This window comes from Durio zibethinus, chromosome 11, assembly GCF_047325235.1.
Source record: "Durio zibethinus cultivar Kanyao isolate XHJ-2024 chromosome 11, ASM4732523v1, whole genome shotgun sequence".
Classification (NCBI taxonomy): domain Eukaryota; kingdom Viridiplantae; phylum Streptophyta; class Magnoliopsida; order Malvales; family Malvaceae; genus Durio; species Durio zibethinus.
In genome coordinates this window covers 25,516,446-25,544,387 of record NC_143172.1, presented here as the reverse complement: position 1 = coordinate 25,544,387, position 27,942 = coordinate 25,516,446, and the positions used below count along the sequence as shown (strand labels likewise).

The 27,942-nt window shown below is 34.1% G+C and overlaps 4 protein-coding genes across 7 annotated transcripts; 3 read left to right on the top strand and 1 right to left on the bottom strand.

Annotated features, from left to right (window-relative positions):
* Positions 1-369: 369 nt before the first annotated feature.
* On the top strand, positions 370-7,184 carry EMB1873 (porphyromonas-type peptidyl-arginine deiminase family protein). 2 transcript variants are annotated; one of them, XM_089768462.1, is made up of 11 exons: positions 370-666; positions 759-878; positions 1,706-1,819; positions 1,914-2,003; positions 2,154-2,238; positions 2,757-2,812; positions 2,928-3,006; positions 4,282-4,416; positions 4,974-5,206; positions 5,662-5,820; positions 6,915-7,184. In XM_089768462.1, exons 2-11 carry the CDS (start codon positions 792-794, stop codon positions 6,996-6,998), a joined length of 1,122 nt encoding a protein of 373 aa, XP_089624588.1. In that variant the 5' UTR covers positions 370-666; positions 759-791; the 3' UTR covers positions 6,999-7,184. The 2 variants fall into 2 exon arrangements, with proteins under 2 accessions (XP_089624588.1, XP_022736344.2); XM_022880609.2 differs by having other exon boundaries at positions 526-666; positions 4,270-4,416.
* Positions 7,185-7,622: 438 nt separating this feature from the next.
* On the top strand, positions 7,623-12,248 carry LOC111289506 (uncharacterized). Its single transcript, XM_022880612.2, has 6 exons — positions 7,623-7,984; positions 8,862-9,004; positions 9,218-9,361; positions 9,689-9,874; positions 10,432-10,556; positions 11,632-12,248. The coding sequence occupies exons 1-6, from the start codon at positions 7,771-7,773 to the stop codon at positions 11,855-11,857; spliced, it is 1,038 nt and encodes a 345-aa protein (XP_022736347.1). The 5' UTR covers positions 7,623-7,770; the 3' UTR covers positions 11,858-12,248.
* Positions 12,249-13,968: 1,720 nt separating this feature from the next.
* LOC111290302 (zinc finger protein CONSTANS-LIKE 2-like) lies at positions 13,969-19,384 on the top strand. 3 transcript variants are annotated; one of them, XR_016346570.1, is made up of 4 exons: positions 13,969-15,002; positions 15,721-18,072; positions 18,218-18,675; positions 18,788-19,384. XR_016346570.1 is itself a non-coding variant. In XM_089768461.1 (2 exons), the coding sequence occupies exons 1-2, from the start codon at positions 14,205-14,207 to the stop codon at positions 16,066-16,068; spliced, it is 1,146 nt and encodes a 381-aa protein (XP_089624587.1). In that variant the 5' UTR covers positions 13,969-14,204; the 3' UTR covers positions 16,069-19,384. The 3 variants fall into 3 exon arrangements, 1 of the variants encoding a protein (XP_089624587.1); XR_016346569.1 differs by having other exon boundaries at positions 15,721-18,675; XM_089768461.1 differs by having other exon boundaries at positions 15,721-19,384.
* A 28-nt stretch (positions 19,385-19,412) lies between these two features.
* Positions 19,413-25,290, bottom strand: LOC111290672 (ceramide synthase 1 LOH3-like). The gene is made up of 6 exons (XM_022882077.2): positions 24,924-25,290; positions 22,294-22,523; positions 22,032-22,187; positions 21,582-21,767; positions 20,509-20,690; positions 19,413-19,755 (listed from the first exon to the last, which is right to left on the bottom strand). Exons 1-6 carry the CDS (start codon positions 25,059-25,061, stop codon positions 19,724-19,726), a joined length of 924 nt encoding a protein of 307 aa, XP_022737812.2. The 5' UTR covers positions 25,062-25,290; the 3' UTR covers positions 19,413-19,723.
* Positions 25,291-27,942: the final 2,652 nt, after the last annotated feature.

Sequence of the window (27,942 nt, the reverse complement as noted above, 5' to 3'; positions counted from 1 at the left end):
TAATTTTAAACAGATATATTTTAAAAAGATAATATTTAATAAACAAATTTAAATTTCAACGTTTATAATTTATTCTGAATTTAAAAAACACTGGCAACAAGGGTTCAAAGCTTCTTGCTTTTTCAAGTTTTATATTTCATTTAAGATTTTTCAACAAAGGTTTCTTCGTTGTAAACAGGTACCCAGAAGTTAAACTGAAGTTGAGATCACAATTAAAAAATTTTCCAATACTTTTAAACTAAGTTTCAAGAATCATAGAATTATCATCTTACCTTATTCTGTCTGTCCCTTTCTCTCTTAAACTTTGCCGAGGCTTAATGTAGTTTAGCATATATCACAATATAATTTGTTTGCCAAAGAAGTGTACTAGCATTTACAAAAGAATAAAATAATGAAATACCAATTTTCATGAGAAGAAAGACTTCTTTTCTGCTCATTGAAACGTCTGAGTATAAAATAATTCAGAGTGGAAAATGCCTAGTAACGCCATTGACTAGTCTTTTGTTTTTTGAACAATATTGAGTGGAGCCTTGTCCTGTCTGAATGATAAAAGGGCAGTGTGCAGCCCTACACCGTATATGTAGCAGTTACCAATCAATAGTATTAATTAGAAAAAAGGATGAAATATTCTCCTGCTAAAACAATTGAAACCTTGGAAAATAAAAGGTAGGTTGCGTCGGCTGTCTCTTCTGTCAGTTACTTTCAGTCCCCATATATTATATAATATTTTCTTCTTTCACTGTTAACCTCAAGTTCAGAAGGATAGGCGGATTGAGTGACAACTGTTAGGGATGGAGATGAATGGGACACCTTCTCAGCTTGGCTACCATATGCCTGCAGAGTGGGAACCCCATTCACAGTGCTGGATGGGTTGGCCTGTGAGTATCATTTCTTCTTTGTTTTCTTATTGATTCAACCAAACCTATTTTTGTTTTTCACGTTATAAATGTTTAGCTCGTCTGTTAGAATATTTCTTGCCCTTTCTTCTTTGATGGGGATGGGTAGAATTGAAGGATATCCTTTTGTTTGATGAGTTTCTTGTCATTTAGTTACCTATGCTGACACAGTTTTCTCTTCCAATTTCATTGCAATTCTTTGGGGTTTTGCCTGCTGTTGGATTTTTTTTTTTTTTAAATCATATACATCAAACTGTTTGATGCATTCGATGCCACGCCCTTTATGAACCTCCACTGCTTACTACCTTGATTGCATATTTTTATTTTTCTTGTAGATATCAAAAGAAATCCGTATTTGGCAGATCCAACAGCCTTGAGTTGTTTAACTGTAGTCTTAGGAATTTGATACACTTTAATTTAATGCTCCAATGCAAAATTCAGGCTTTTGATATCTTTTTGCTGTAACTGAGCGCTGAGCAGCCATTGATTATTGGCAGTATACCTTCAATTCTGTATTAAATCTAAAATTTTAATGCCATCACATTCTTGGCAAGCATTTTGTTGTGCTGTTAAAATACTCTTCACCTCCTCTGTTCTCTAGCTGCAATATGCAATTTTTATTTCTTATACTCCCTGCAATTTTTATGCTGCTAATTATCTTTTTTTAAGGATATTATTATCCACTTTATGGCTAGAAGACTAGAGGATCGTTTCGTAACACAGTGGGAAGGGGTGCCATTTTGGCACTAGATGGTGCTTGATGTTGATTTCATTTGTGAGTTTGACAAATTTAAATTGTCTTGCGCCAGGAACGTCCTGATAATTGGCGAGGCAATGCAGTACATGGCCAACATGTGTTTGCTAGGGTTGCAACTGCAATCTCAATGTTTGAGCCTGTGACTGTCTGTGCAAGTGCTGCTCAGGTTGGTAGCAGTTCTTGAGATGAAACCTGTCTCACAGAAAAGTCTTAGATATTGTTTTTAACTGAATTTTAATGAATTAATTAATTTTACACAGTGGGCCAATGCACGAAGTCAGATACCACCAAATATTAGGGTTGTTGAAATGAGCATGAATGACTGTTGGTTTCGTGATACTGGGCCAACTGTGAGCTTCTCCTATTCTTTGTTATGATCTTTCTTGGTCTTTTGTCACAAAGGACTGTCTTCAGTTGGATTCCCTATTGTAACCAAAAACTGCTTGTTCCTTATCAAAAATATCTAACATAACTATTGTTTACTTTTTCCTCTCTTGCAGTTTGTTGTAATTAAAGGACAATCAAATTCTGATAATCCTGAGCAAAAGGTTGCTGGGATTGATTGGAATTTCAATAGCTGGGGAGGTAAGAATAGACTTCAGACTTAATGAAAGTTGAAATGATTATAACTTAGTGTATCTCTGTCAATCAATCTATTCAAAACTGAAATGACAGTTTAACAACTAGCTAGTGTCACATTGTACTGGAACTAACATAATCTAATATCAATATTTAAGTGTTTATCAAATATGGAAGATGAATGATTAGCGTTTGGATTTTTTATGTGAAACTGCATGCCCAAACTTTTGGGTTAAAATTAATTTCTTACCTCCTATTTTGCCTTTTATATCATCTGAACTAGTTGGCTGGAATTTCTGAAATGATGGTTAAACTCAGTATATTTAGGAGCCAAAACAGTGGAAACTCGAAAGGATGAAGCTTGTTAATTTGTTGGGTCAAAACTTTTACTTTGCATATTTTACGATTGTGTGAGTCTAGCATTGACTTTGACAGTTTTAATGTGTTAGTAGTCATCATGTGTTAATTTATAGTTTTATCTCCTGCGTATCTTTTCTGAAAGGAATTCCCTCATGGCTTTCTAGGGGTTGATGATGGTTGTTATAAAGATTGGAGTCTTGACCTTCATGTGGCAAGGAAGGTTAGAGTCAGAAAGAGAATAAAACTCGCTACCTTTTCTGTTATAAATTTGCTTGTCCGGGTTTGGTACATCATAATATTGCAGACAGTTATTCTTAATCTTTTGTTTTTTGTAGATATTGGGAATTGAGAGGCTTCCTAGATTTCCACATACAATGATTCTTGAAGGTGGAAGCATACATGTTGATGGAGAAGGTGATAATTTATATGCCGTTTGATTAGCTTCTTTAGGCTCGATTGAGCTGGTGCTTGCTTTTTGCTTTTTTCAATAAAAAGTGAAAAGCAAATATAAAAAATAACTAACAACAAGAGACAAATAGAAAAAAGCAAAAGCACCAACCAGACAGAGCCTTAGTGTATCTTTGATTTCAGAAAAAAAAATCAATGAAAAATTAGCTTGCTTTTATATCAAAACTGTTGGTTACACCAGCTTTTAGTAACTGCATGGATGATAAGTCCTCATTTAGAGCAAGACAAGGCTGCTTGTGTACTTTTTTAGGAGATATACTTACATAATTAAAAATGTTTTTTTTTTTTTCTTTCATCCTTTATTGGCTTCCATGCACACACATTTGAGTGTTACATATGATGCTCTTTGAAAAGCTGGTCTCTCTTTTCTCATGACATCTAATAAAATATTATTAAAAAGTTTCATGTCTAATGCCTTGTGCAGGTTATTTTAGCTGCATAGGAAGTTGATATCTAGTTGGCTGCTGCTTTTATCCTTTATATAATTTTTCCCCTAAAAGCTATTATGAGAGCCCTGATAAACAGAAGTATGGTCAATTGTCAGTTGACACAAGTTGTGATAGTGCATCCATATCTGTTATATAATTTAAGAGATATTCTTTTTTAAAAATTGAATGCTAATTAACATATGTTCAATGGTAGACCTAGCTTTTAGAATTCCCAGAAGAATATGAAATGTCACCTGTATATTTTTTTTAGGAGAAATTTAATTAGACATTACCAGGACTTTAGTTAATTGCATCTCTTTTCTTCATTCACTTTTGTTTTCTCTCTAATCATAGTTGTAAAAGTAGTCTGTTATCCAAGCAATCTCAGAAGAATCTGCGATTATATCTTTCTCTCTCTAGTTAGTTGCTTTGTCAGCAAAGTAGTTTGAATGCTTAAGCCATGAACAGGTGGAGGAATCATGTGCTTGAAAGATGATTTGCTCCAGTCTTCCTTCTGTTGTCCTTGCCTATCCAATCTGTGAGAAGTAGTTATAAAAGAATGGTTTTGCAACTCAATGTATGATTTTTGATGCTTCCATATCATGTTCAGCCTCTCTAAAGGAGGTGCAAAAGATTACATATATTTTTACACATTATTAGATGCATCACTTCACAATTAATGTAGTATTCAGAAAGTAATGTTGTTTTGTTGCAACCCTTGAAATTATAACTACTTTTTTGCTCAAACAATGTGTCATTCTTAGAATTTATTCGGCTTTAGCTTTTCTCTCAGGGACTTGCCTTACCACCGAGGAGTGCCTTTTGAATGAAAACAGGAATCCGAATATGACCAAAGAACATATAGAGGATGAACTTAAGGCATATCTTGGAGTCAAGAAGGTTATTTGGTTGCCTCGTGGATTATATGGTACTTGATTCCTCATTTGATTCATATATCTGAAATTTCTTTTGGATTTACAAGCTCTTAATATTTTTTCTTTTTTTTTTTTTGGGGGGGGTGGGGTGGGGTGTGGGGTGTGGGGATCATGATTTCATCTTTACATAATGTCACTGTTACAATGATTCATACGTGACTACAGAAAAACATGTGTATTGTTCTTGTCTCTTTTATTGCACAAAAATATCAGTCAAACCTCCTTAAGAGGATCCTCAGTGATATAATAAGATATCTTTAACCCTCTTAAACTTTGGAATGATTTTTCAATTGCTTCTTATTTACAGAGTAGTTAGAGAACTGCAATATTGTTGTTTATCCATGTTCTAGTTTTTGTATCTGAAATGCAAACTCATTCAGGCAAAGCTTAACTTGATATCTTTAACTTTTAAAATATGGAACAATTTCCTTGGAGATAGCTGTGGCACTGTGGCATTTATTGACTTCCACTAGCACAAGCAAATTTGAAGAGCTCTTTTAACACTTCACATATCTGCTGAAATTTAAAGTATCTTCTTAATTTTTGGCAGGTGATGATGATACTAATGGTCATATTGATAATATGTGCTGCTTTGCAAAGCCTGGTGTTGTTTTGTTGTCTTGGACTGATGATGAAACAGACCCTCAGTATGAACGTTCCATGGAAGCCTTTTCAATTCTCTCAAATGCTACTGATGCCTCTGGTCAGAAATTACAAATAATTAAACTACATGTTCCGGGGCCGCTTTTTATGACGGATGAAGAAGCTGATGGAGTTGCTCAAGTAAGCATTTTTTTTTTTTCATGGCTCTGCAACTTAGCCCATACACATTCAACTTAGTGCTAGGCTGCTAATATGTAGCTTTTGAGATTAATGCAGTGTCTTTTCCCTGTTAATATAGCATTAATTATTATAGCTTCTTTGAGAATGCAAGACTAGGATTTCTATCTTCAGTTTTGTATCTTTGTGCTCTTGTTCCGGATATAATTTTGCTTATTTTTTAAATATTAATTATAGCTTTGTAGAATGAAATTGTTCATCTGATTGACCTTTTAACTTCTTTTATTTAGTAGTGACATAAACCTAGTAAAAAAGAGCACTATCCTGCCAAATAATTTGATAATCAAACACTTGATTTATGCTTTAACTTTTGATCCTTTATTATCTAGTTGTTTGTGCCAAAAGAAAAAGGGTCTTATTGTACATTATTTCCTGGTCTGTGATGTTTCTAACTACAGGATGGTGAGGCTAAACCAAGACTTCCAGGTACAAGACTCGCTGCTTCATATGTAAACTTCTATATTGCCAATGGAGGGATCATCACACCACAATTTGGGGACAAAAAGTGGGATGATGAAGCTGTTTGTGTCCTTTCTCAAGCTTTTCCGGACCATGAAGTAAGCAAGTATTTCTGTTCAACATGTGCCTCATAGCAAATCATGATGGTTGCAATATATAGTTCCATTTTAGTTATTCAAGTAAAATGGGAAAATGCCTAGGAGGAAAATGATAAATAAGAAAATTTTTTTTATTGATTTATCAAAATAGTGAATCACGTACAGTCACAGACCTTGTAGACTAGAAGAGAATATAAATACAAATGTTTCATTTCTTAGTGAAGATAGGAACCCCAGAAGATAGGGGTATGATCAAAGATTGATATCAAATGAGGTTAAGGAAACCAGGATAAGATTTGAACGTTGAATTCAAAATCATGGTAGTTTTTCACAATCACCGGTATAATATGCCTGATGGCATGCTGAGTTTATAACTCTTAGAAGTTTAGATGGTTTAAAGCTAGCAGTTCAAAATATCTTCAAATTTTCATTATCCTAATTTTCTGGTCATGCACCTGGCACTGAAGGCTTTTGACTGAAATTGTGGCTCACGTTTTGTAAACAACTGAAGGTTCATTTTTATTGGGGTCACATAAATTATCACATAATATGTGCTGTCTTTTAACACTCCAATCCAACATCAGGATATTCAGAGAATTTGTTATGGTATATATAGACTTAAAACCATACTTGTGAGATGCCTATTATAAGATAAAACCATGAAATCTTAGGATAAAAAAGAGACAATACCTTGTAAGTTGAATGCAAGTCTCCACAGTTTTCTTCCTGTCAAATGAATCACTGTCACCAAGTTCCAAACCAATCCAGTGATAAAGTTATGAAAGAGACTTTTCACTGATTAGTTTGATGTAAGCAATGATCCCTTCTCATTTCAAACTTTTAGACATGATCTACAATTTGCAGTAGACTTGGAATTGTGGAATTCAGAAGAAATAATGATTAATAATGACAAAATGCAAATGATCTCTTTCTTTAAAGCTAATGGTTGATGGTATTTTCCACATAACAGGCTACACTTGAATGAATTAATATAGTACCTGAAGCTGATGTCTTCAAGGAATGTTTTCTTTGAATTGGTATCAAAGCCTGATGTTTTCTTTGACCGAGTGAGCTTTGTTTCAATTTTGGCTCAGGTGGTAGGCATTGAGGGTGCTCGAGAAATTGTTTTGGGAGGTGGAAATATACATTGCATCACCCAACAACAGCCAGTTGTGTGAGATTAACCAAATAAAACTGCAGCAGCCTATGTTTGATTTGTAGCCTCAGTTTCTGCAGCAGAAGATTTGGGTTGTGCCAATGGCCACTTTTTTACAAACTTAACACATTCTACACAGATTGATACTAATGGTTTATATGAAAATTTCAAATACTATAATATAAACAAATATGAACTTCATATTTTATTATTGCTTGCACCATTGTACAAGTTTGGCAACTGAATTTGGATTAGAATTCACGAAAAAAAATGCTCAGTACATGGTTAGATCATGTAATATAATAAAATTTATTAATTTAAGTTTTTTATTATTTTTTCTTTGTTTTTACTTTTTAAAATTTTTACTTTTTTTTGAAAAAAATAAATAGCAAAACATGAAAGCTTAATAAATGTTTGAGTTTAACTTGGCAAGAAAATTTCACTCGGACTGGAACAGAATGTCACTTTCCAAAATGCGGCGTCAGTGGGGCTTCATATTGATGCGTGCAGTCGCGTAAAACTTACGGTAGCCAATCACAAAGTAAACAGCGGGGTGGAAGAATGAGAAAGTGGAGTGTCTGATACACTTATTGTTGACATGAAAAATGAAGGCTTTAAAAGCTGTAAACTATTAAATAAAAAATTTTCCGGAGGATGGAGAAGGAGAGAAAGCTTGCCAAGATCTGCCATTTTACGTTTCTCAATTCTAACAAACCAAAAACAATGAGAGATTGAAGATCTGAAAGACTTCCTTTTTGTTTTTTTATCCTTAGTTGAAGGCAAAAGGGAAAACAATGGGGTGTACATTTTCAGGGTTGAATGCATTATACGATGCCGTTAATGGGGGAGGGGATGTTTGGATCAACGACAACAGGTTCAGGATCGTGAGGCAGTTGGGTGAAGGTGGGTTAGCCTATGTTTTCCTGGTGAAGGAAGTCATGTCCGATTCCTCTTCAGCTTCAGCTGGTGGATTAGCCAAAAAAGTCAAGGACCCTTCTCATCTCTCTGGTTCGTTCGCTTCAAAAATTTCACTTTCTAATATTTTTAAGGATTTTGTGATTTGAGTATTTCTCTATTCGGTTGGTTTATCACTTATCTGGGCGTTTCTTTAAATCGTTGTTGGTGATTGCTTTCAGTTTCTAATTAGATTGAATCTTCTGTTTAGCTCTATGTTTCCTTAAATTGTGCATTTGTTGTTTTTGGTTGGTATTTGTGGTGACATAATATATGGATTCCTTACATTCTGGTTTCTTTAGTTGAAGTTTGGTGATATTATGTAACTGTTTTATAGGAAATTCAAGTATCTTGTCAATGGAAAATTGAAACCAGCTATTTTATTCTCTATGAATTTTTGTGGTAAATTTTTGGTGTTATTTTGTTTTGGCTTATTAGTTAAAACTATGGATCTGAAATTGTCCTTCTTTCTCTTCTATGCCCCAATAGTAATATGATAATCTAGTAAAATTGAATCATGATTCATGTTGGGTGTAAAAGTGGAATTTTCCATAATTATCAAATTCCTATTGCTGGAGTTATAGAACTAAAATTATGGATGGGTTGATTTTTTTTATCTCAGTTCTTTTGTAAAAACTAGGGCATTTGACATAGAATTTCGTACTTAATATGAAGTTATGGTGTCTTTGATTTATGGTGGCTTGACTTCTTCCCTATCAGATTCCAGATTTATGCTTTTTTTTTATTATCTGAATTTACAGCTTAAATGGATTTGCTAACCTTTCTTCGTTTGGGGATTTATCAAGGATGGTGACCTCTGCTATCTTGTTTGCAGGATCTTATTATTTTATTTTAAAAATTGTGTATTCATCTGATTGAAAAGAAAGTTAACTTGGTTTTGGAACTAACATAAGTTGGATTGCATTTGCAGATGATGGAACTTATGCAATGAAGAAAGTTCTCATTCAGAATAATGAGCAGTTGGAATTGGTTCAGGAGGAGATCCGTGCTTCATCCTTGTTTAGTCACCCTAACCTGCTTCCGCTTCTTGATCATGCTATCATTTCTGTTAAGGTAATTATTCAAATGTCTTATTCTAATTAACCTTAGAAGCTGTTAGACGCATCTTAAATTTTTTTGAATTTATTGACTCATTTACCCATAAACTTGCAATGGAAACTATTTTTCAAGATGCTCTGGTGTTGTCTTCATGGCTTATTTCTTCTTCTTTCAAAGTACTTTTCATACAATTGTATTTATCTAAAACAATTTGATTTCATTGGCTAGCCTACACAAGAAGGATCATGGAATCATGAAGCATATTTGCTATTTCCTGTTCATTTGGATGGAACATTACTGGACAATTCCAAAGCTATGAAAGCTAAAAGGGAATTCTTTTCTACCTCAGATGTTCTTCAAATACTTCGGCAGGTGAGTAAAACAATCTGATCTTTTTGAACCATGTGATGCCATTCCTTTTATAATACACTTTTAAGGGCTTGAAATATTGTTCTCATTTGCATTGAATTGATAACTATATAGAACCTGTTATCAGTCGATATGATGCATTTCTTTATACTTAAACATCTCACTTCAATATTGTTATATTTGCTCTTTTATGTTGTAGAATTCCTCTGAATAGCGTTTTGTATTTTGGTTTCATTGATGTCATAATAAGTGATTAGAAATGGCTATAAGCATCTTGACTGGACACTGGCCAAAAAAAGGCATCTTGACTGGACCAAATTATTTTCACAGCTGTGTGCCGGACTCAAACATATGCACAGTCTTGAGCCTCCATATGCACATAATGATGTCAAGCCTGGTAATGTTCTTTTAACCCATAGAAAAGGGCAGCCGCCGCTTGCTATATTGATGGATTTTGGGAGTGTTCGTCCTGCAAGGAAGGAAATTCGCTCTCGTTCTGAGGCACTACAACTTCAGGTGCCTTTTTCTTCTTTACTTTTCCTCACTGGTTAGAAGTCTTCTTATATTTCTGTGCTTTAGAACTTCTTTCTCATCTTTGCTGGAAAATAATCCAACTCTTCTTGTTCTGTAGATCTGTATGCTTGATGTTTTACTAACGAAGATATGTATCTTATTTAAACACATATTATATTTCTGTGCTTTAGAAATTCTTTCTCATCTTTGCTAGAAAATCACCCAGCTCTTCCTGTTCTGTAGATCTGTATGCTTGATGTTCCTCAAACAAACATATGTATCTTATTTATTTAAACACATACAAAGTGTTGTATAAGTACATACTTGGCTTATTTGTATGATGCATTTACCTTTTTCATCTTCATAAAATATGTCAAAAGTCATTTTCTTAATTTTTTAAAAGCCATAATAATTTATTGCATTAGCTTATGGCACTATCAGTTGTCATCCCTGCATATTTTTCTTAAGTTTGAATGTAATATTTTAAGGCACATTTTTCTGTCTATCAGCTTAATGCATCTTCTAACATGCTCATTGTTAGATGTTGTCTTCATATGTAGGAATGGGCATCTGAGCACTGCTTAGCACCTTTCCGAGCTCCTGAGTTGTGGGATTGCCCTAGCCATGCAGATATTGATGAGAGAACTGATATTTGGTCATTGGGGTGCACTTTATATGCAATAATGTAAGAATTAATACTTATACATGCACTTGTACAGTGTTTGCTTTCTTTTAATAAACTTTTTTTTTATTGTACTTTCTGTCCTTTTATCATCATTCATCAAGTTCTTTTGTTAAACAATATAGTAAACAAAGTGTCTGGGCAAGTCTTGTGGCTGGAATCATTTTATTGGTTTCCTTCTCGCTTAATCTAAAGAGTAGATTTTAAGTATTTGATGTGAAGGTTCTATAATGCTAAAAACAGGGTTATTGTATTTTCATGTTGTTGTCCATTGGTGTTGGTGTGAAGAGTGATGATTGCATCCAACCTAATTGATTGAGATTTGGCCCTGGACATGTGGTGGCACCCCGAAAAACCTTTTTATTCACACGAAATAGGCATAACTGTGTGCTACAAAAACAGGAGATTGTGGTGTCATTTGCTTCAACAAAAATTACCTCCTCACAATTAAGGTTTTGGAAAAAGTGTGAATTGAATCACAGGGCAGTGGCAAGACAGTAGTTTAAACTTTAAAGTATCTTTACATGTTTTTCTACTGCATATCTAAAGTTTTGCCATGACATCTTTTACCTGTGTCTCTAGCCAAGTAAATCAGTTGATATAAGTTCTTTCATTAGAACTTGATGCATTTATGTAATGTTAATCATTAGTGGGCAATTTAAATGACATGTACTTTATGTTGAGCAGTGAAAGTGGATTTGACATTACAGTAAGCAGGAAACTCACCGAAAGTGGGGCTACTAATATGTTTTTTTTTTCTTTTATGATACTTTGATAAAGCTCTCTTTTTTTGGAGTTTCATGTTTTCCTTCCTATAGTCTTTATAATGAACTCATTTTTGGAGTTTCATATGTGTGTCTGGCTTGCACTATCTCTCTCTATCTATAGCTTGGATGTAATGTAAATGCTATCTGGAAACAAGCTAAAGCATTTGTAATATTTCTACTTTCATGTGGTGCTATAATTTATCTTTGAATTGATGCTTCTTGAAAATGCTTTTATCCTCTGCAGTGAACCTTTTATGTGTATGTAGTTAGCAGCTTTATTTATCTATTTGTGCTATTTTCATTTGATGTAGGTATGGGGTATCCCCGTTCGAGTATGCACTTGGAGAATCTGGAGGAAGCCTGCAATTGGCCATTGTAAATGCACAGATAAAGTGGCCAGTTGGACCTAAACCTCCATATCCAGAAGCTCTACACCAATTTGTGACTTGGATGCTTCAACCTCAGGCTGCTGTTCGCCCTCGCATAGATGATATCATAATTCACGTTGACAAGTTGATCTCAAAGTTTTCAAAGTGATATAATATGGGGGTTGTGAAGGAAAGGGCACTCAATCAGTTATGCACAAGTTGGCCATTCACATTTTAGCAGCTTGCACCGTGAACTCGCATGTCTTTTAAGTACTTCAGAAGTAAAAGTATCTGTGATAGTAACAGTAGTTCCTTATTAAATGTTACATAGATAATCCTTTTTGGAGTAGTGATAGTTGTGCATTTTTTCGTTTGTCATAACTATTTAACTTCATGATCTGTAATTTTGTTCAAGTCCAGATCTCCCTCTGCATTCAAGATTCTTTTTTTTTTTTTTATAGAAAAAACCCAATAATTTGTTTTATGTATCTCAGTTTCTTTTATTTCAGACCTATTTAAAGTCAATAAAGCATGCCGGTTTCAAGATTTTCTTAAAGTTATTTTCTTCTGCAAAATGTTTCAAGTATTGGCAAATGGAAATCTTTTAACAGAGTCCATACTAGATTGCGACTGGAATGGAGCCAACATTTCAGGCTCCATTGGTAATGCTGTCATTTTCCTCAAATATCCCCCTAAATCGAACATTCTTGTTGGAAGTACAATAGTTGTAAGATTTTGATTGGTTGTTTGGAGTAGGCACAATCATACTAAGATTTCCAAGTTATGAGAAACTGAATCTGGTCCAGTCACTTTATTGCCAGGTCATGATTGCAGGGTTTTCATGCCCACTGGTGAAGTCAGTGTCAGAACAAAGCAGATGAAACTGCTTCAACTTGATTAATACCAGCAAAAGGGCTTTCATTATAGACTAATTGTATTTTGCTTCAACAAATACAGCATTGATCTTCTTTGTGTCCTATTTTTCAGCTTATTAAGCAACAGAATGAGCTTGGCAGTTGTCATGGTGTTTTTTGTTTTTCCATTACTAAATTTAATGCAATTCTATCGGAATAGAATTGTAGGTGGGAACAAAGGTGTGAGCCCCCGGAATCAACTCTGTAAGCTGGCTAACTCCAACCCTACCTAAAACAACATCCAACCACAACCACAAGATCATCGGACCATTTCTTTGAACAGCTGAAAACCATCACGCTTTTCACTTTTTGGATTCTCTCGGTCTCACCTCTCTTTCTTTCTTTCTTTCTTTCTTTCTCACTTACTCTACGCTCCCCTACTTCACTCCTTACCTTCATGAAATACAAATTATGGATCATGTTAAAGCATTTTACGGCTGCGGGTGGAGATGTGTTGCAAAAAGCCATATACAATTCCTTCAAAAAGCTCTTTCTCACTTAATTAACAAGTATACTTCTCTAACAAAACTGAGATTGTTTGTCAGCATATCTTAATGAACTGAATATATATATATATATATATATATATATATATATATTAGAATTTGAATCCAGACTTATTCAATGTCACTTTTTAAAGATAATTACAAAAATCCTCTTAACAACACTACTAAGTTTTCAAATCCTTTTAATTTCTAACAGTGAGAGATTTTAAAGTTCAAAGCCTCCTTAATTACTGACAAGAAGAAAAAATTTATGGTTCAAATCCTGAGTATAAAAGCAAGAAGTTTTTGTTAAGATAATTTAGGTATAAACTTCATTATCAGAATGAGAATCCAACACATGTATAACAAGCATGAACCAACTCAAATGGGACATTGTATGATTGTCTCAAAACATAATTGTTAAATACATTTTTGTGAACTCCATGAGCCTATTGTTAAAAGGTAATGCTTTTTTAAATCCTTGGACAAAACTTGCTATTACAGAACTTACAGAACCGGTAGCTTCCTTTTTTTCATTTGACAAAATAAACAGCTAATTGGTTCTTTTCTTTGAGTGTAGGAAGTAGGCAGCTTCTTCTGTCTTCCTCCATGTTATCTAGTACTACCTTTTTGTTGTTCGTGTGAAATACATTTTTATCATCTGAAGTGTTTTTTTCATGAAAATGCTGTAATTTGTTAAGAAAATTTTTGAATGCAGGAAACTAACTTCAGAGTGACAAGAACATAGTAGAATCTGAATCTTTGGCTTTGATATCACGTGTAACTTTTGTGGCCAAGTGGAAACTTGTGGCTAAAATCCATAGAAAGTTGCTTGAAAAGGTTCTTTTTCATTAACCAACTCCTTGATGCAAAGCACGCGGTTTAAGTTATTTGAATCTTGATTGAACTTCAACTTTTCTTGATTACATAATGATTTTAATTCCTTTATAAAGACTTCAAACAAGTGGACACACTCAAGATTTTTCCTCCACCCCAAAGTACAATCTTTTCAGTCTCCGGATATTTCACAAGTAGACAATCGGAAACTTACTACACACGTAATAAAAGTTGTTTGAATTACCATTCTCCCACATAATGAATCCAACATGAAACAAGCATGTCGAAGGTGGACTCCGGTGGATATGGTTACCTTAGAAACTGGGCTCATACTTGTGATACATGTCAGGCAGCGGCCTGCACACTCTATTGCCACACTGACTCCGCTTACCTCTGTGATGACTGCGATAAGCGTATCCATGTTGCCAATCCTATGGCCCTGTCACACCAGCGTGCGTGGATTTGCACTGCCTGCAAGAATGCTGCAGCAGCTGTCACCTGCAGTGCTGATGCAGCATCACTTTGCATCAATTGTGATATTCAAATACACTCAGTCAATCCTCTGGCTCGTCGCCATAGCAGGGTCCCTATTCCTCCACTCCCTGGTCTAGTATGTTCATCCACAAGTGCTCACCTGGATGATCAGCTGCCAGGACCTATGTTTGACACAGAAAATGAAATTGCAGCCCCTACAGTATTGAATGAGGAAATTGATGAAGATGAAACAGATCCTTGGTTACTGCTTGGGCCTGATGGCACTGACAACCAGACCATGAGTGGATTTACCTATAGTGAGCAACTTGATGAGTACATGGACGTTGTGGATACATGTACCGAGCATCAGTTCCAAGAACAGTGCAGTGATCAGCAGCAACTTCTCTTTGTTAATTATCCAGACGATAGCGGAAGTGATAGTGTTGTTCCAGTTCAAATTTTTGAGGCAAAGAAGCAACCACAGCAAGAAGAGAAACTAATGCAGCAGCAGCAAACACACCAGCAGTTACAGAGTATTTACTTCAATACAGAACATAGGGGATCAAAAACCAAATTCACTAATACCCCTTCAAGTAGTCTGAGTGTAAGAACCTACACATCCTAAATTAACTTGTCGTCAAGTAATCTCTTGTTAAGAATTTAACTTTACATTCATTTCTGACTTCTTATGATTTATCTGTTCATAAATAGTGAAAAACTACAAAAATTTTTAACTCTAATTTCCAGGATTTCATCCTTCTCCCTCTATATACGTGTGTACGTGTGCATCTGTTTAAGCACATATGTGCCAGCAGTCTTGAACATATGCAACTATGTACTTATAAAGTTTGTTTGTTTCTTTGTTCCACTGGGAAATGATTTTAGCTTTACTCACAGTTCATTAAATGTTCTTCTTGTTGTAACTGTTGTTGTTGGGTAAATATGCTCGGGAAGCTCAGCTGCTTCACAATGGTTAAGGGATTTTCCAATGTCTTAGTGAAGAGCATCAAACTAATGGCATATATGTAAGTCCATTCCGAAGCTCTCCTGAAATATCACAAATAGGCCTTTTCTGAAGTTCTCAGAATGCAAGACGGTGTCAGAATTCAGGATCACAATAGCTTCTGACTGCTTTTGTCAGAATTTGCTGCTATTAGCAACTTGACTATAGCACGATTATTTTCCCAATGATTGATCAATTAAACTTTAGAAACACTTAATCTTGTTGATTGCATAGTTTTTAAGCTATTTTTACTCCATCTGCTTCTAGGCTTGATAATGTTCTCCCATATAATTTGCTGACACCATTTTTTCACTATCAGGTCCCCATGCTGCTCGCTACTGCTGGCATTTTACCAAATGCAACAAGCAACATTCCAAATTCATACACTAGATTTCCAACAGGGACAAGTGATCTCTTTCCAGATCCCTTGCTTCTGATGCCACTCCAATTGACACCAGTGAACAGGGAAGAAAAGGTCCTACGATACAGAGAGAAGAGGAAGGCAAGAAAGTTTGAGAAGAAAATAAGATATGCCTCCAGGAAAGCCTACGCAGAGACTCGACCTCGAGACAAGGGCAGATTTGCAAGGAAAACAGCTATGGAAATTGAGGGTGATCAGCTGTTCTCAAAGGAAGACTATGGCTATGGTATTGTTCCATCATTATGAAGTACAATAAGAGGCTATGATTTAGAAAATCTTTTGATAATGGAGAATGAGTTATTATCTTTAGTGTTAGTTCCTTTATGAATGTAGTGCCTTATAGTCTTTCCATGCAGTTCAGTGAATGAGACAACAATATTTATGTGTTTGCTGTCAACTTTTTTTCTCTACACTTCAATATTCATTTAAATGGTTTGATTTATTCTTCTTGCATTCATTTTGAAGTTGTAAAAAATCATCAATCTCTTTCTAATCCCTTCCAACTGTTATTCGACATGTGGAAGGTTTTCGTTACAAGTCTGTACGGGTTCCATGAACAGTTCACTTTTACAGATAGTTGAACATCTATTATAGCAATCAAATTTTGAGAGAATATGATCAAGCCCTTTTTATGAATCAAACAAAGAAACATGTTAGAAAGATCTGTAAGAGATGTTATGACAATTAATTGTCATCAAAACTTTGCCTGTACGTGGAATTAGTTTCAACCAAATTTAAGGAATCTAGTTGTGATATTTAAGAAAAGGTGACTACACTTTTATACCTTTCTGATGAGAAAGATGTGCAAAAAGCAATGGCATAATCATAATCATATCTTCTCCTGATGTTATTCGAGCTTGACTAGCCTTTTTCCCCCCACTATGTTAAGGTTCCTAGCTTCGCTGTAATCTCTTACTACTGATTGCCACTATTGAATTAGTTTCACAATAACTCAGAAATCACACCCAGAAATCACACATTAGCAGCTGACCAGCACACATGAAACTTATTATTTACTTGAATCACAAGTCTCCAGAATCTTAGTTGATCAGTTTCTAGAGGATGCAAAGAGCTGCCATAATCAATCATTATGGATAAAACTTTTAAATCTATGAACCTAATAGTTGTCATAATCAATTATTATTTCAGCTCTTTTTGAACTAATGTGTTTTACCTGAAGTCAAACTTGGTATTTCATTTTTAAGTTTTACTTTTGCAAAAGAATAAATCATGCTTCTCTAAAGGTAAAAAGAGTGATTACATCAATAAGTGATCGGTTTAATTAATTAAGGTTCATCTTTTTTTATAAAGAGATCTTTGGTTTGAATTCCGCTAGTGATCGTTTATTGGGATTATTTCGAATACACAATCTACAATCACTTGTCAAATATAACACATTTTACCTTAAACTAAAAAACTGAATAATCTATATACATAATGACCAAGTAAGTCAGATATTTTTTAATCGACCAATGAAAGATACAGATTTATCAAATAGATGGGCTAACTAGAAGCAACCCTACTTCCTTTTTATTGGCATTCCTACTTGGATTGACCAAATAAATTGACTTGCACCTACGCTGGCTGGCACCCTAGATGTTACCGAAAGGTTCCATACTTCTTATTCTTATCAAAAGGTAGAACAGTGGCATCTATATTACTCAGACTGGGGAGTAAATGTCAGATCCGGGTATTTTTTGACACGGGTACATTCATTTTTTCTAAATTTGTTCTTATATTTGGAGGGTCGGATTTCATTTCTATTTGATATGTGTTTCGAAAGAAAATGAGGAGTCATTGTAAACAGAGATCAAGTGGGTCTAGTTTGATCCTAGTCCGAGGAACTTTTTAAAGAACAGACAATTGACTTTTTCACCTTTAGAAACTGAGATCAACTGTGGGTCTAGTAGGAAAAATACTCACAATATAGATACAAAGCTCCCAGCACATGGAAAGAAGTGGGAAACAAAGACTGTGATGAAGGCAACGGCAAGTATATGGGTCCTAAAGTTATCAAATACCTTCTTATCCAACATGAAAACTACCCTAGTCTTTTATTTTTTTGGCCAAGATTCATGGCTTCATCTCACTCGATAGGTTATCAATTTAAGCATTGCCATTGGCGGGCCTTGGTCCTTTTAACTCCACTCACAAAGCAATCAACCCCAGATTCTTGGTTGATTTTTATTAGTATAACAATTCAAGCCACCAAAGTAGCCAACTGAAGAACATCCATATTCTCCAAGAAAGGTGAAAAGAAACAAAAACGATAGATTCTCCACTGAGAATTACTGACCTCCTGCTTCTCTCTTTCACTTCTTTTGGCCATGATCACTTTGTCCTCTCCTTCTTGGTTTCTTTTCTTTGACAGCATGAGCAATTTTGGTTACAACAGGTACAAAGGAAAGAGGCTGCAAAACTAAAGGGAAACAAGACAAGAAAGAAAAGAAAATATATAAAGATAAGAAATCAAGCAAGTTAAGGCAAGAGGTCTAATGATTTTGCAGAGCTGGAAGTCTGCATGGTCAAGCAACGGCAGCCCTTTTTATTTGGTGTCATTCCTTCTTCTTTGTTCAAACAAAATTTTATTTGTCGTTTTATTCTGAATTTCAACAGCTATTTTGATAATTGATAACTCCCAAGTGGAATAACTTCTCAAAAGTCCTCGTTTTCTGCATAGGCCAATGTATGTGCATCTGTTTCAGCATTGCCATTGGCTGGGCTGGGGTCTCTTTCTTCCAATGACAAAAGCACTCAAAACCGATTCCTTCCATGGCTGTGACTAATGTTATAAAATGGGAATTCACCAACATCAAGATAGACCGATGAAAAATACCTATATTCTCTATAAAGGTAAGTGATATACATTCTCTATCAAGAATTTCTGGCCTCATGCTTCTCTTCCTCATTTTTTTTTTTTTTTTGCCTGGAACTGCTTTTTGCTCTCCCTTTTTCCTTTAAAAAGGAAAAGGGACTCGAGTTGCAGGAGGTGTAAACTGGAATAAACTCCTCTAAATGCGAAGCAACATCAACCCTCAACACTGAACATTGTATACGTATATAACAGGAAGGCAAGGCAGAGTCCAATGAATTTTCAGTATAAGAAGGAATAAGTATGCAAAAACAACATCAACCCTCAACACTGAACGACATTGTTTGATCATTCCAAAAGCTCAAGGGATAGTTGCTAACGCAAAACCAGAGTTCAGAGAAGTTAGATGCTGTTGGGAACACCTCCAATCCCATTGATAGAAGCATAGAAATAGTATGTACTATATAAGAATGAAAGCAAGAATGTATGGTAGATTCTGGGTGGTGAAGCAAATTTTGATCGTTGTTTTGAATCAATTTCACAAGTTTTCTTCAGATATATTATAAAGGTCACCTTTAATAGGTTTTAAAATTTCTTCAGCCTTTAGAGAAGTTCTTAGCATAGAAGTTCATGGAGAATAAAGTTACAGTGGCCTGAAGCCCATGCAATTTGAACCTAACTCATTAAGGACGAAAATCTAACCTACAAAAGTAAAGCAAGATTAAAATAAAAAGGCGGCTAGTTTCTGCCCATGTTGCCTTCAGCCTTTCCGTCTTCCTTTGACAAAGATAAATATATCTTATGAGTTGTAACTGCCATTTATCCAATGTTTATCAAAGTGCCTTTTGATGAGCCTTTTCATCAAAGGAAATTTTGAATAAGAAGACAAACCAACTACTTGAGAATTGTCAGAAACTCAATGTTACGGGGAACAATGACTAAATCAATGCTCCAAATTTTATGCAAGAACTACAATAATCACATCCACCAATGGGAAGAAAATACATAGGGTTGAAAGAAAATTACTTTTGCAAAGTGTTGAAAACAATGATAAACAAGTATAAATGGTGTTCCGAAATCTTTTCTTATTCAATCATCATGTTCATCTTCACCTTCGGAATCTGTAGAAACACCAGGACATTCGGACTTAGCATTACAAGATAATGTAACAAATGTCCTCGAAATGCAACAAACTTGACTTAAAATATAAACAAAATTAACTGCTTAAATGGTGTCATAATATCAACAGAATAATTGTCCCTGTTGTCAAATCTCATGCCATTTTAGACAACATTTTATCTGTTCTTAGGTGAATTCCAACTTTATCAAGTTCGAACATATAAAGACCTACGATTTTCCAATGACAATAACGCTAACCATTTCAGTCCATTTATTTAGCTATCATACCCACAAAGAGGTTAGGACTTTAAAGATCATTGACCCAACCTTTTCGAGTTTTCCCTTACTTGTGCTTCAAAAACCTTGAAAAATGATTTCTCTCTCAGGTTTTGAAAGCATAATTATATCTGCAAGTGAGCAAATGCCCACGCACAGCTATACAAATACATGTTTACAATAGGGTATCCAGTTATATGGTCAGTAAGAAAGTTATCAGAATAAAGTACTTAGCTATACTCTGCATAAATTATACTCTTGCAAGATCCAAATTAGTAATTCACTAGCTAGTCTCGATATCAGATATCTATTCCTTTCTCCTAATATGTTAAAGAAAGAAAAAGTAGTGCATTCTCGTTAATCTTAGAATTATCCTATTAATGCTTTAACTTTTCTGTCCTTTTCTTCTTTCTTTCCTTACATTTGTGTTTCTGCTAGAGCCTAGCTGCAATTTGAAAGCATTTCTAGATGGCTCATACCTGATCGAACATCATCAACTTCTCCTCCAGAATGGATTTGTCTCATAATAACTCTTATCATCAAGACCCACCAATAAGTATGAACAACAAGCAAGCAGAAGAGAAGAGTGTTAAATAAATAATAGTATATGGATCCGTCCACCATGTGCTTCTCCTTGTCCAATATCAAAAGAACTTCATAGCTGTGAAAAATAAATTGAAAAAAAAATGCACAGGGTTAAAATATTAAAAGAAAGAAAGCAATTCGTATAGCCAGTAAAGGAGGATGAATTAAGGAGTCGTCAAATGACAGCAAAAGACCACTGTTATCAGCACACCAAGCAAAGATGCAGCAAAACAGCCAGTTAACAATGAAAATTATTAAAGACAAAGTGAAAAACAGAACACAGAAAATATTTAGTTCAAAGCTTCTGCCTTCTAAAACTTGGGTTCTCAACTGCAAAATCATCAGCATTGAGGAAACTAAAACTTGAAGATTAATTAAAAATTAGAAACAACATACCAGTGATTACTTAAGTATTTAATCTTATGCAAAAGGGAAACAGCAATAACTAAAAACTGGGATTACTGGGAAATTCTCAACAACTGTTCTTCTCATAATAGCCAAACATAATGCAAAAAGGCACATAAAAGAGCCTTAAGGAACTTTGCTTTATTCTACCATACCTCTACAGATTTTGTTGAATCTGTTCACTATCATTAAAAATACTTAAAAGACGAGTATCTAAAACTCTGGATATATGATGGGGCTATGTTCTAATGCAATGATACAGAGGTCTGCAAACCAATGGTTTCTACATCTGGTTCTCTTAATCACTGTGTATATTCTTCAAAGTTTCATTGCCTTTGCTATCCTGGAAAAACTTATCATCTACTCTATGGCATCGAATTATACATTCCAGACCAATAATTCTCCTCAGTTAATGCTTAGATATTTATGTCATAAAATATATGGAGCACGAGAAATTCATTCCTTCTTGTCCTGTAGGATGTTATAAAAAAGGGGGCACTTAATACGGAGAAATACCCAAAAATATTACAAAAACTCTAGTCAAGCTGAGACTGAGGCTCACCTTGTACTCCTGATTATCCAGAATGGAAAAAGTATCATTCGAAAAATGGTCCAAGAGAGAGCAAAAAGAACAAATGAGAAACTAGCAAGCCATTCAAAGCCACTATATTTTGACATCTTTGCAAATTCTAGGAACACATCACTCCCTTCATGAAGGGCTAAAGTAACTGAACCTACACGACCAAACCTGCAACAGGGAGAATGAAAATTGTTGCGATGCAAAAGGACAGAGTATTTACTTAAATAAAACTATGATTAATTAACAGAAAGCTAGAAAAGAAGTGGTAACAGAGAGCACAAATGTAATAGGTTTCTAACCGTAAAATATATATATATATACACACACACAAACTCTCTCTCACTTTTTTTGAGTAGTCAGAAGTAAAGTCCACTCTTCACAGGAAAAGTAGAAAATAGGAACTGCACTGCATTTGTACACTGCATGAAATACCTGAATATGTAAGATAGAAAAATGAGAATGATAGTTGCTATGTGATGAAGCATGGACACCAAAAAGTCTGAACGCCTTGTCTCCCAAAAAATCAATGCAAATAGGGAGTATGTATAAAATCCACCAGCATACATGTACAATCCTTTCAGCTTCAATCTGAGCATAAAAAAAAAGCTAATCATCTACCATGGAAACCTGACATGTCAAAAGTTAATGCCATATGACTTGTACAAAATGATTTATACATGAGTCAGGAGCTTACTTAATTTTTTGATCAGGCCAAACCTGTTCACCGGGCCCTTCCCAAAAGTTCTTTGTTTTGGTAAACCAAGGCTCACCATAGGAAACATAAATAGACAAAATTTCTGATGAAAAAAAGTAGACACACTTCCATGCTGACTCTTTAAATTTATTGAGTTTCTTCCTGTTATCATGCCTTTGAACATCCTGCAAGGTGTGGGCTTTGCCAAGGACCAGTCTCCTAGCCAGATTCTGTAACAAATATTAACAGCTACTTCTCATCAAGCAAACTTTAGAAAAAAAAAAAAAGGCAAATAGCAAGAGATGAGATGTGGAAGCATAATTCATGAATGCAGGTTTCAATTAACACTATGAATGTACTTTTACCAAGAACCAGTACCATCTTGTTACTATTTCAAGATCTTGTTAGAATTGTTCAAACATCAGCAATATAAAACATGAAAATGTCATTGATTATGGAAAAAAGGTCCTAGTAAGAGAAAGGGAATTAGTAAAGATCAATAAAAGGGGCCCTGTACGGATAGATGCTTGTTGTAGGGCCTAGATGCGTTTAAGTAAATGGAAGCATCCTCTGTTTACACTTTTTATCGTTGCAATCATCATCAATTGAGAGGCGAATGTACATAGACTCCACTGCTACTTCAGAACAAGACATGAAAATTCCACACCATTTTTCCTTTTTTATTTTTAACCATCAGCACCTTGCCCTAGAAGGTAGAGCATTTCACCAAAACGTTAATGATCCTATGAAAAGACATGAATATTTGTCATGACATTCAAATTTCATGTTAGCCTTCAGCCAACAATGGTTGTGGCTTAAAAATCCAAAAAGCTAACTCTTAAGTGGCTAAGTGGGTTGATGGTCATCAGTACTGTTTGTTTGGGAGTGTGAGATTTATGCCCATTAATCTTGGCCAACCAACTTGTTACCATTATATCCTCGGTAATACTAGGATTTGACTATAACTTAATCCCTTAAACGAATAGATATATCCTATTTGGTGGATTGACAAGGAAAATCTGGACCCATCCAAGTATGGATTCTGCGATTGATACAAGTTGAATAGAGAGTGGCATTCTAACAGTTTCATCTGATTTCTACATAAAACCTGTTCCTTGATCAGGAATCAAATCAATCTTCAAAATTGTCCTCCATGTTAAAAGTATAGTGAAACTTCATTACAGAATAAAGATCAAGAGCTACATGATGGTAGGAAAGCCTCATTGGAGTTAACTTCAGTATTCTTTGATAGATGATAAATACAACCAAAATACCTGAAGCATTACACCTTAAGGTTGGCAGTCATGAGTCTGTAGTCTATGAAATCAAGGAATACCCATATCAAACATTAAGAAAGCATTTCACTGTCATAATAGGAGATACATTATTGTCATCACTTTAGCATTTGTCACAACATCCAACTTAAAAAACTTGATCTCACCGAATTAAGACAAATGGAAGAATTAGTCTCACATGAGATGGCAAGCTACCACGAAAAAAATATAGAAGATTAGTTTAAATCCTTTTGGTCATGTTTGGTGCATAGGATAATTGATAGGATAGTATGATAATCATTCTATATTGTGTCTGGTTTGTATCTAATTGAAAGGGATAGGATTACAAGGAGGATTATCATCTTCTTGGTATAGGATGATTAAATCCTCCCAAAGTGAAGAGGATTATCTTTAATCCATGGGATTAAACTTACATGTCCTATTATACCCTTAAAAATTACATCAATAATTTAAATTGTATAAACTTTGAGGAAGGATGATTTTAACCAATAAATAAATTATCCTATCTTAATCCTTATAGACATGAAACATAAGATCAGATGACATTATTTAATCTAATCCTATTCATAATATTATCTTATCCTATCCTATCATAATCTTGTGTACCAAACATGATCTTTAATCCTAAATTACTTCGTCACAAAGCATTTAAATCCCTTCATAAGAAATCGATGAAATTAAACCACTTTTGAACATATAAGTCAACAATGATGAAAAGAATTGAAACGAAATGATCAAAGTAAAGATTGCCACACCAACCAAGCACATCAAGACTAGAACAAAATGTATTAAGTTGAGAAATGTGCTGAATGGTGATTTTGAATAAATAAAAAAAACCAACTTGATTGAGAAAGTTTTGGACATTCATTAATCTCTATGGTTAATGATCTATTATGAAAGAAAAAAAAAGAAAAAAAAACTAAAAATTTTTAAAATGAAGTTGCTGTGATTACATTGAATAATATCATAATGAAGTTAACAGAAAACTGGGCTTCAATCCAATTCTCAAGCAGTTATATTACAGAAGTGAACGCTTTCAATTCCAAGTTGAGTTATTGAATCATGTTAACCACTCTCTCTAAACAGGGTTCTTGCTAGAAATCAAACATATACTACTAAAACTACAAGCAGTTGGCACAAAAGGGAAAGGCCTAAGACCATAATTCATTGAACAAAAAACCCAATAGCACAATCAAAACAAAAAGTCAACTAGGAACCATAGCGTTGACCCCAAGTTCTTTTCTTATTTGAACAGCAATTCCACCATAAGAGAAAGAATTAAAAGACAAAGACAACAATTAAAGAAAATAGAAGAACAAAATGATAGTTATATACCTCAAAGACAAATTTGTCTAGGAAAATCCTGACAGAAGGGAAGAGAAAAGCAAAGAAAGGAAGGAGCACGAAATCATTGAGTTGTGGATAAGACTCGGATTCCCAGTCGATTGATTTGAACAATCCCAAAAGACCCATATATTTGTCTAGAAGGAATTTGGAGAATATTGAGAGAGAGAAAGAAACTGAGAAGATTTGTTACGGTGGATTGAGAGAGATAGCCATGTTTTTTCTTTACTCTTATGAGGTTGAAACTATGTTCTTTTACTGCGTGAAACGAAAATGCTTAAGCGACGATGACCCACAGCAAATTAACCAAAAATGACTCTGGCGGGCTGGAGACATAAAGAGTAAAGGTGTTGACAATGGCATGCCGGGCATGATCGTTTAAAATATATTTATTATTAAAATATTAAATTACTTTTTAGAATTTAAACTAAATAAAAATAATAATTTATTATTATCGAGTCTAAAAAAAATCAAACTCCAAATATATATCAAATATGATAACATACAAAATTTATATACTAAAAATACATCAAATATGAACAATTTTTATATTATTATGATTGCGATGCTCTTCCTTGGTTGCAGTCACCAATGGTCATCCCCAGAATTTGCAAATGGGAAATAAGAAGTACAAAGAAACCATACAAGCATGATCAGGCAGTATGGAGCTGAAAATTGTGGTGATCATGACTGGAGATGGCCACCCTAGTTACGAAGCAAAGCCTTGTCCTTCAACTCATCTATATATTAAACTATATATCTCATCAAGATCCCTTAATTGTCATTTTTTTTTTTTTGTCGTGCAAGGGTGTATGGTTAGGCGTATCTCCAAATTTTATGATTTCCAGGAGCGTCATGAATTTGGGACCAACGGCGGGATTGATTACAACAGCTAGCTTTATAGGATATGAATTTGATCTTGCCAATATCTCTCATGGATCATGTTGGAACCCAGCAGTCTTCAACCTCATCATTTTGAACAGCGATCAAGCCAAAACATTAGGGTTGAGCACTTTTATTCATGCATGCTGCCTAACCATCATCTGTTCATCACTAACATATATATATATATATATATGCCAAATATAATTCATGATCAGTGTCGTAATAATTTTGTATCCGTCCGATGAATTTGAAAATGAAATAAAAAAAACGGAGTCGCCACCAATCTTTTTTTGGTTAGGTACGATTGGTCATTTATTAAAGTATATCATTTTAATGAAATCTTAAAATTAATTAAAATTTATTAAAAAGATAATTTTAAGGTCTACACAATAGTCGAAGTTCAGGAGTCGGTTACGTATGAAAAAAAATTAGCACCCCACAGCATCTGTCTAAGACGGTACCAATTAACTACATGTTATCTTTCGATTTTGATAAAAACAATCCTATTTTCGATATTTGAAAATTAATTTTCTTGATTTTTTTATTTTTTTATTTATTGTTTTTATTTTCAAATATTATTCGAGAAAAATAAATTAAAACTTTTTTATTGAAATAATTCTTAAAATTTTTCAGTACGTTGGTAATATTAGAATAACTCTTTCTCACATAAAGATTTTTTAGGCATCACTTCTCGGAATACCTTAGAATCTCATCTTTGGAGGTCCAAATTTACTTTTCGTAAAAAATTATGTTATGTATGTAATGCAAATAATAACATGTTAATGCACACATTTTATTCTCTTTTTCAAAAATTTTATTAATTATTTTATTAATTAATTTTTTTATTTTTAATTTTGAAGGAAAAAAAAATTTTATTGTATTGAAGTTTTTCTATAAATATTTCAATATACTAGTAATATTTTTAAAAAAATATTCTCACATAGGGATTTCTTAAAGCATCTTTACTCAGAATACTTTTGGAATCTCATCATTAGATAAAATTTCTTTTTTTCTTATTTATATTATTATTTTTTAATATATTAATTAATTTTTATTTATTGTTAACAAAAAAAATTTTGTATTGTATTGAAAAATTTTTATAAATATTCTAATACACTAGTAGTATTTAAAAAAAAATTCTTCTCACCTAGAGATTTTATAGGTATCACTACTTAGAATACCTTTAAATCTCATCATTGGATAAAATTTCCTTTTTTTATTTTTTTTATCAATTTTATATTATTAAATATTATAAAAATTTATTTTGATAAATTTAAACATTTTTACATGCATAAATATTAATAATAATAATTAAAATAACAAAAATAATATATAAAAAAATCTTTAAAAAATTCAAAAAAAAAAATTTTTTTACCTAAACCTGACCGGTCAACAGTCCGATCAATAAGGGTTCAATCAGATCGACGGCTTGGTTCGGTCTGGCGGTTCAGGGATGGTTCGGCCCGGTCTGGGTCTGATTCAGATGAACCGGTCAAAGGTCAAAGGGAAAACAGGTTGTTGGGTCGGTTACGCGGATCCCGAGTCAGGTTACGGGTCGACGTGCGAATCCTCAGGTCTCAAAACGGCATCATTTTGGGCATTATTGAAATGACGTCGTTTTGGGTTTAGTCTTCTATATAAAAGTCAAAAAAAAATTTTCATTCATTCTTTTCCTTCAGCAGAAAAAAAAAACCTTCTTTTTTTTCACTCAGCAAGAAAAAAAAATCATCGGTCGACCTTTTTTTCGTTGTCGTCGCAACCGTTCGTCGGTCACCGACTGCCGTCGTCGGTGGTCAAAAAATTTCACAATCTTTCAAAAGCTTCCTTTTTTCATCCTCGTTCTAGATCCAACCTTATTTTCGTCAGAAATAGTCTTGATAAGCATAGATTGGGACTCAAACTTTCAGGTTTTTTTAACTAAAACTAATTTTTTTTGTAGGTAGCTTCCTCGACGCTGGGTTCCTGGCCTTTTTTTCACCTTTTTTTTTCGATTCCTTTTCTCTCTTCCTTTGTTTACAGATAACAAGCTCTATTTATAGAGCTTTTTGAGATTCAAATCTCAAATCTTTTGGGATTCGAATCTCATTTTTTTCAACTGAAAATTAATGCTTGTCATGCGTGATAG

Bases quoted from the DNA above. Each gene is read 5' to 3' on its own strand.
- EMB1873 (XM_022880609.2), top strand. From the start codon at position 792: ATGGAGATGAATGGGACACCTTCTCAGCTTGGCTACCATATGCCTGCA. The intron at 5,207-5,661 runs GTAAGCATTTTT...TTCTAACTACAG, and splicing joins AAGCTGATGGAGTTGCTCAA to GATGGTGAGGCTAAACCAAG. The intron at 5,821-6,914 runs GTAAGCAAGTAT...ATTTTGGCTCAG, and splicing joins AAGCTTTTCCGGACCATGAA to GTGGTAGGCATTGAGGGTGC.
- LOC111289506 (XM_022880612.2), top strand. From the start codon at position 7,771: ATGGGGTGTACATTTTCAGGGTTGAATGCATTATACGATGCCGTTAAT. The intron at 9,362-9,688 runs GTGAGTAAAACA...TTATTTTCACAG, and splicing joins TTCTTCAAATACTTCGGCAG to CTGTGTGCCGGACTCAAACA. The intron at 10,557-11,631 runs GTAAGAATTAAT...CATTTGATGTAG, and splicing joins TGCACTTTATATGCAATAAT to GTATGGGGTATCCCCGTTCG.
- LOC111290302 (XM_089768461.1), top strand. From the start codon at position 14,205: ATGTCGAAGGTGGACTCCGGTGGATATGGTTACCTTAGAAACTGGGCT. The intron at 15,003-15,720 runs GTAAGAACCTAC...TTTCACTATCAG, and splicing joins CCCCTTCAAGTAGTCTGAGT to GTCCCCATGCTGCTCGCTAC.
- LOC111290672 (XM_022882077.2), bottom strand. From the start codon at position 25,061: ATGGGTCTTTTGGGATTGTTCAAATCAATCGACTGGGAATCCGAGTCT. The intron at 20,691-21,581 runs GTGAGCCTCAGT...TATTTTTCACAG, and splicing joins TGGATAATCAGGAGTACAAG to CTATGAAGTTCTTTTGATAT. The intron at 19,756-20,508 runs GTATGAGCCATC...GTGTTTCTACAG, and splicing joins AGTTGATGATGTTCGATCAG to ATTCCGAAGGTGAAGATGAA.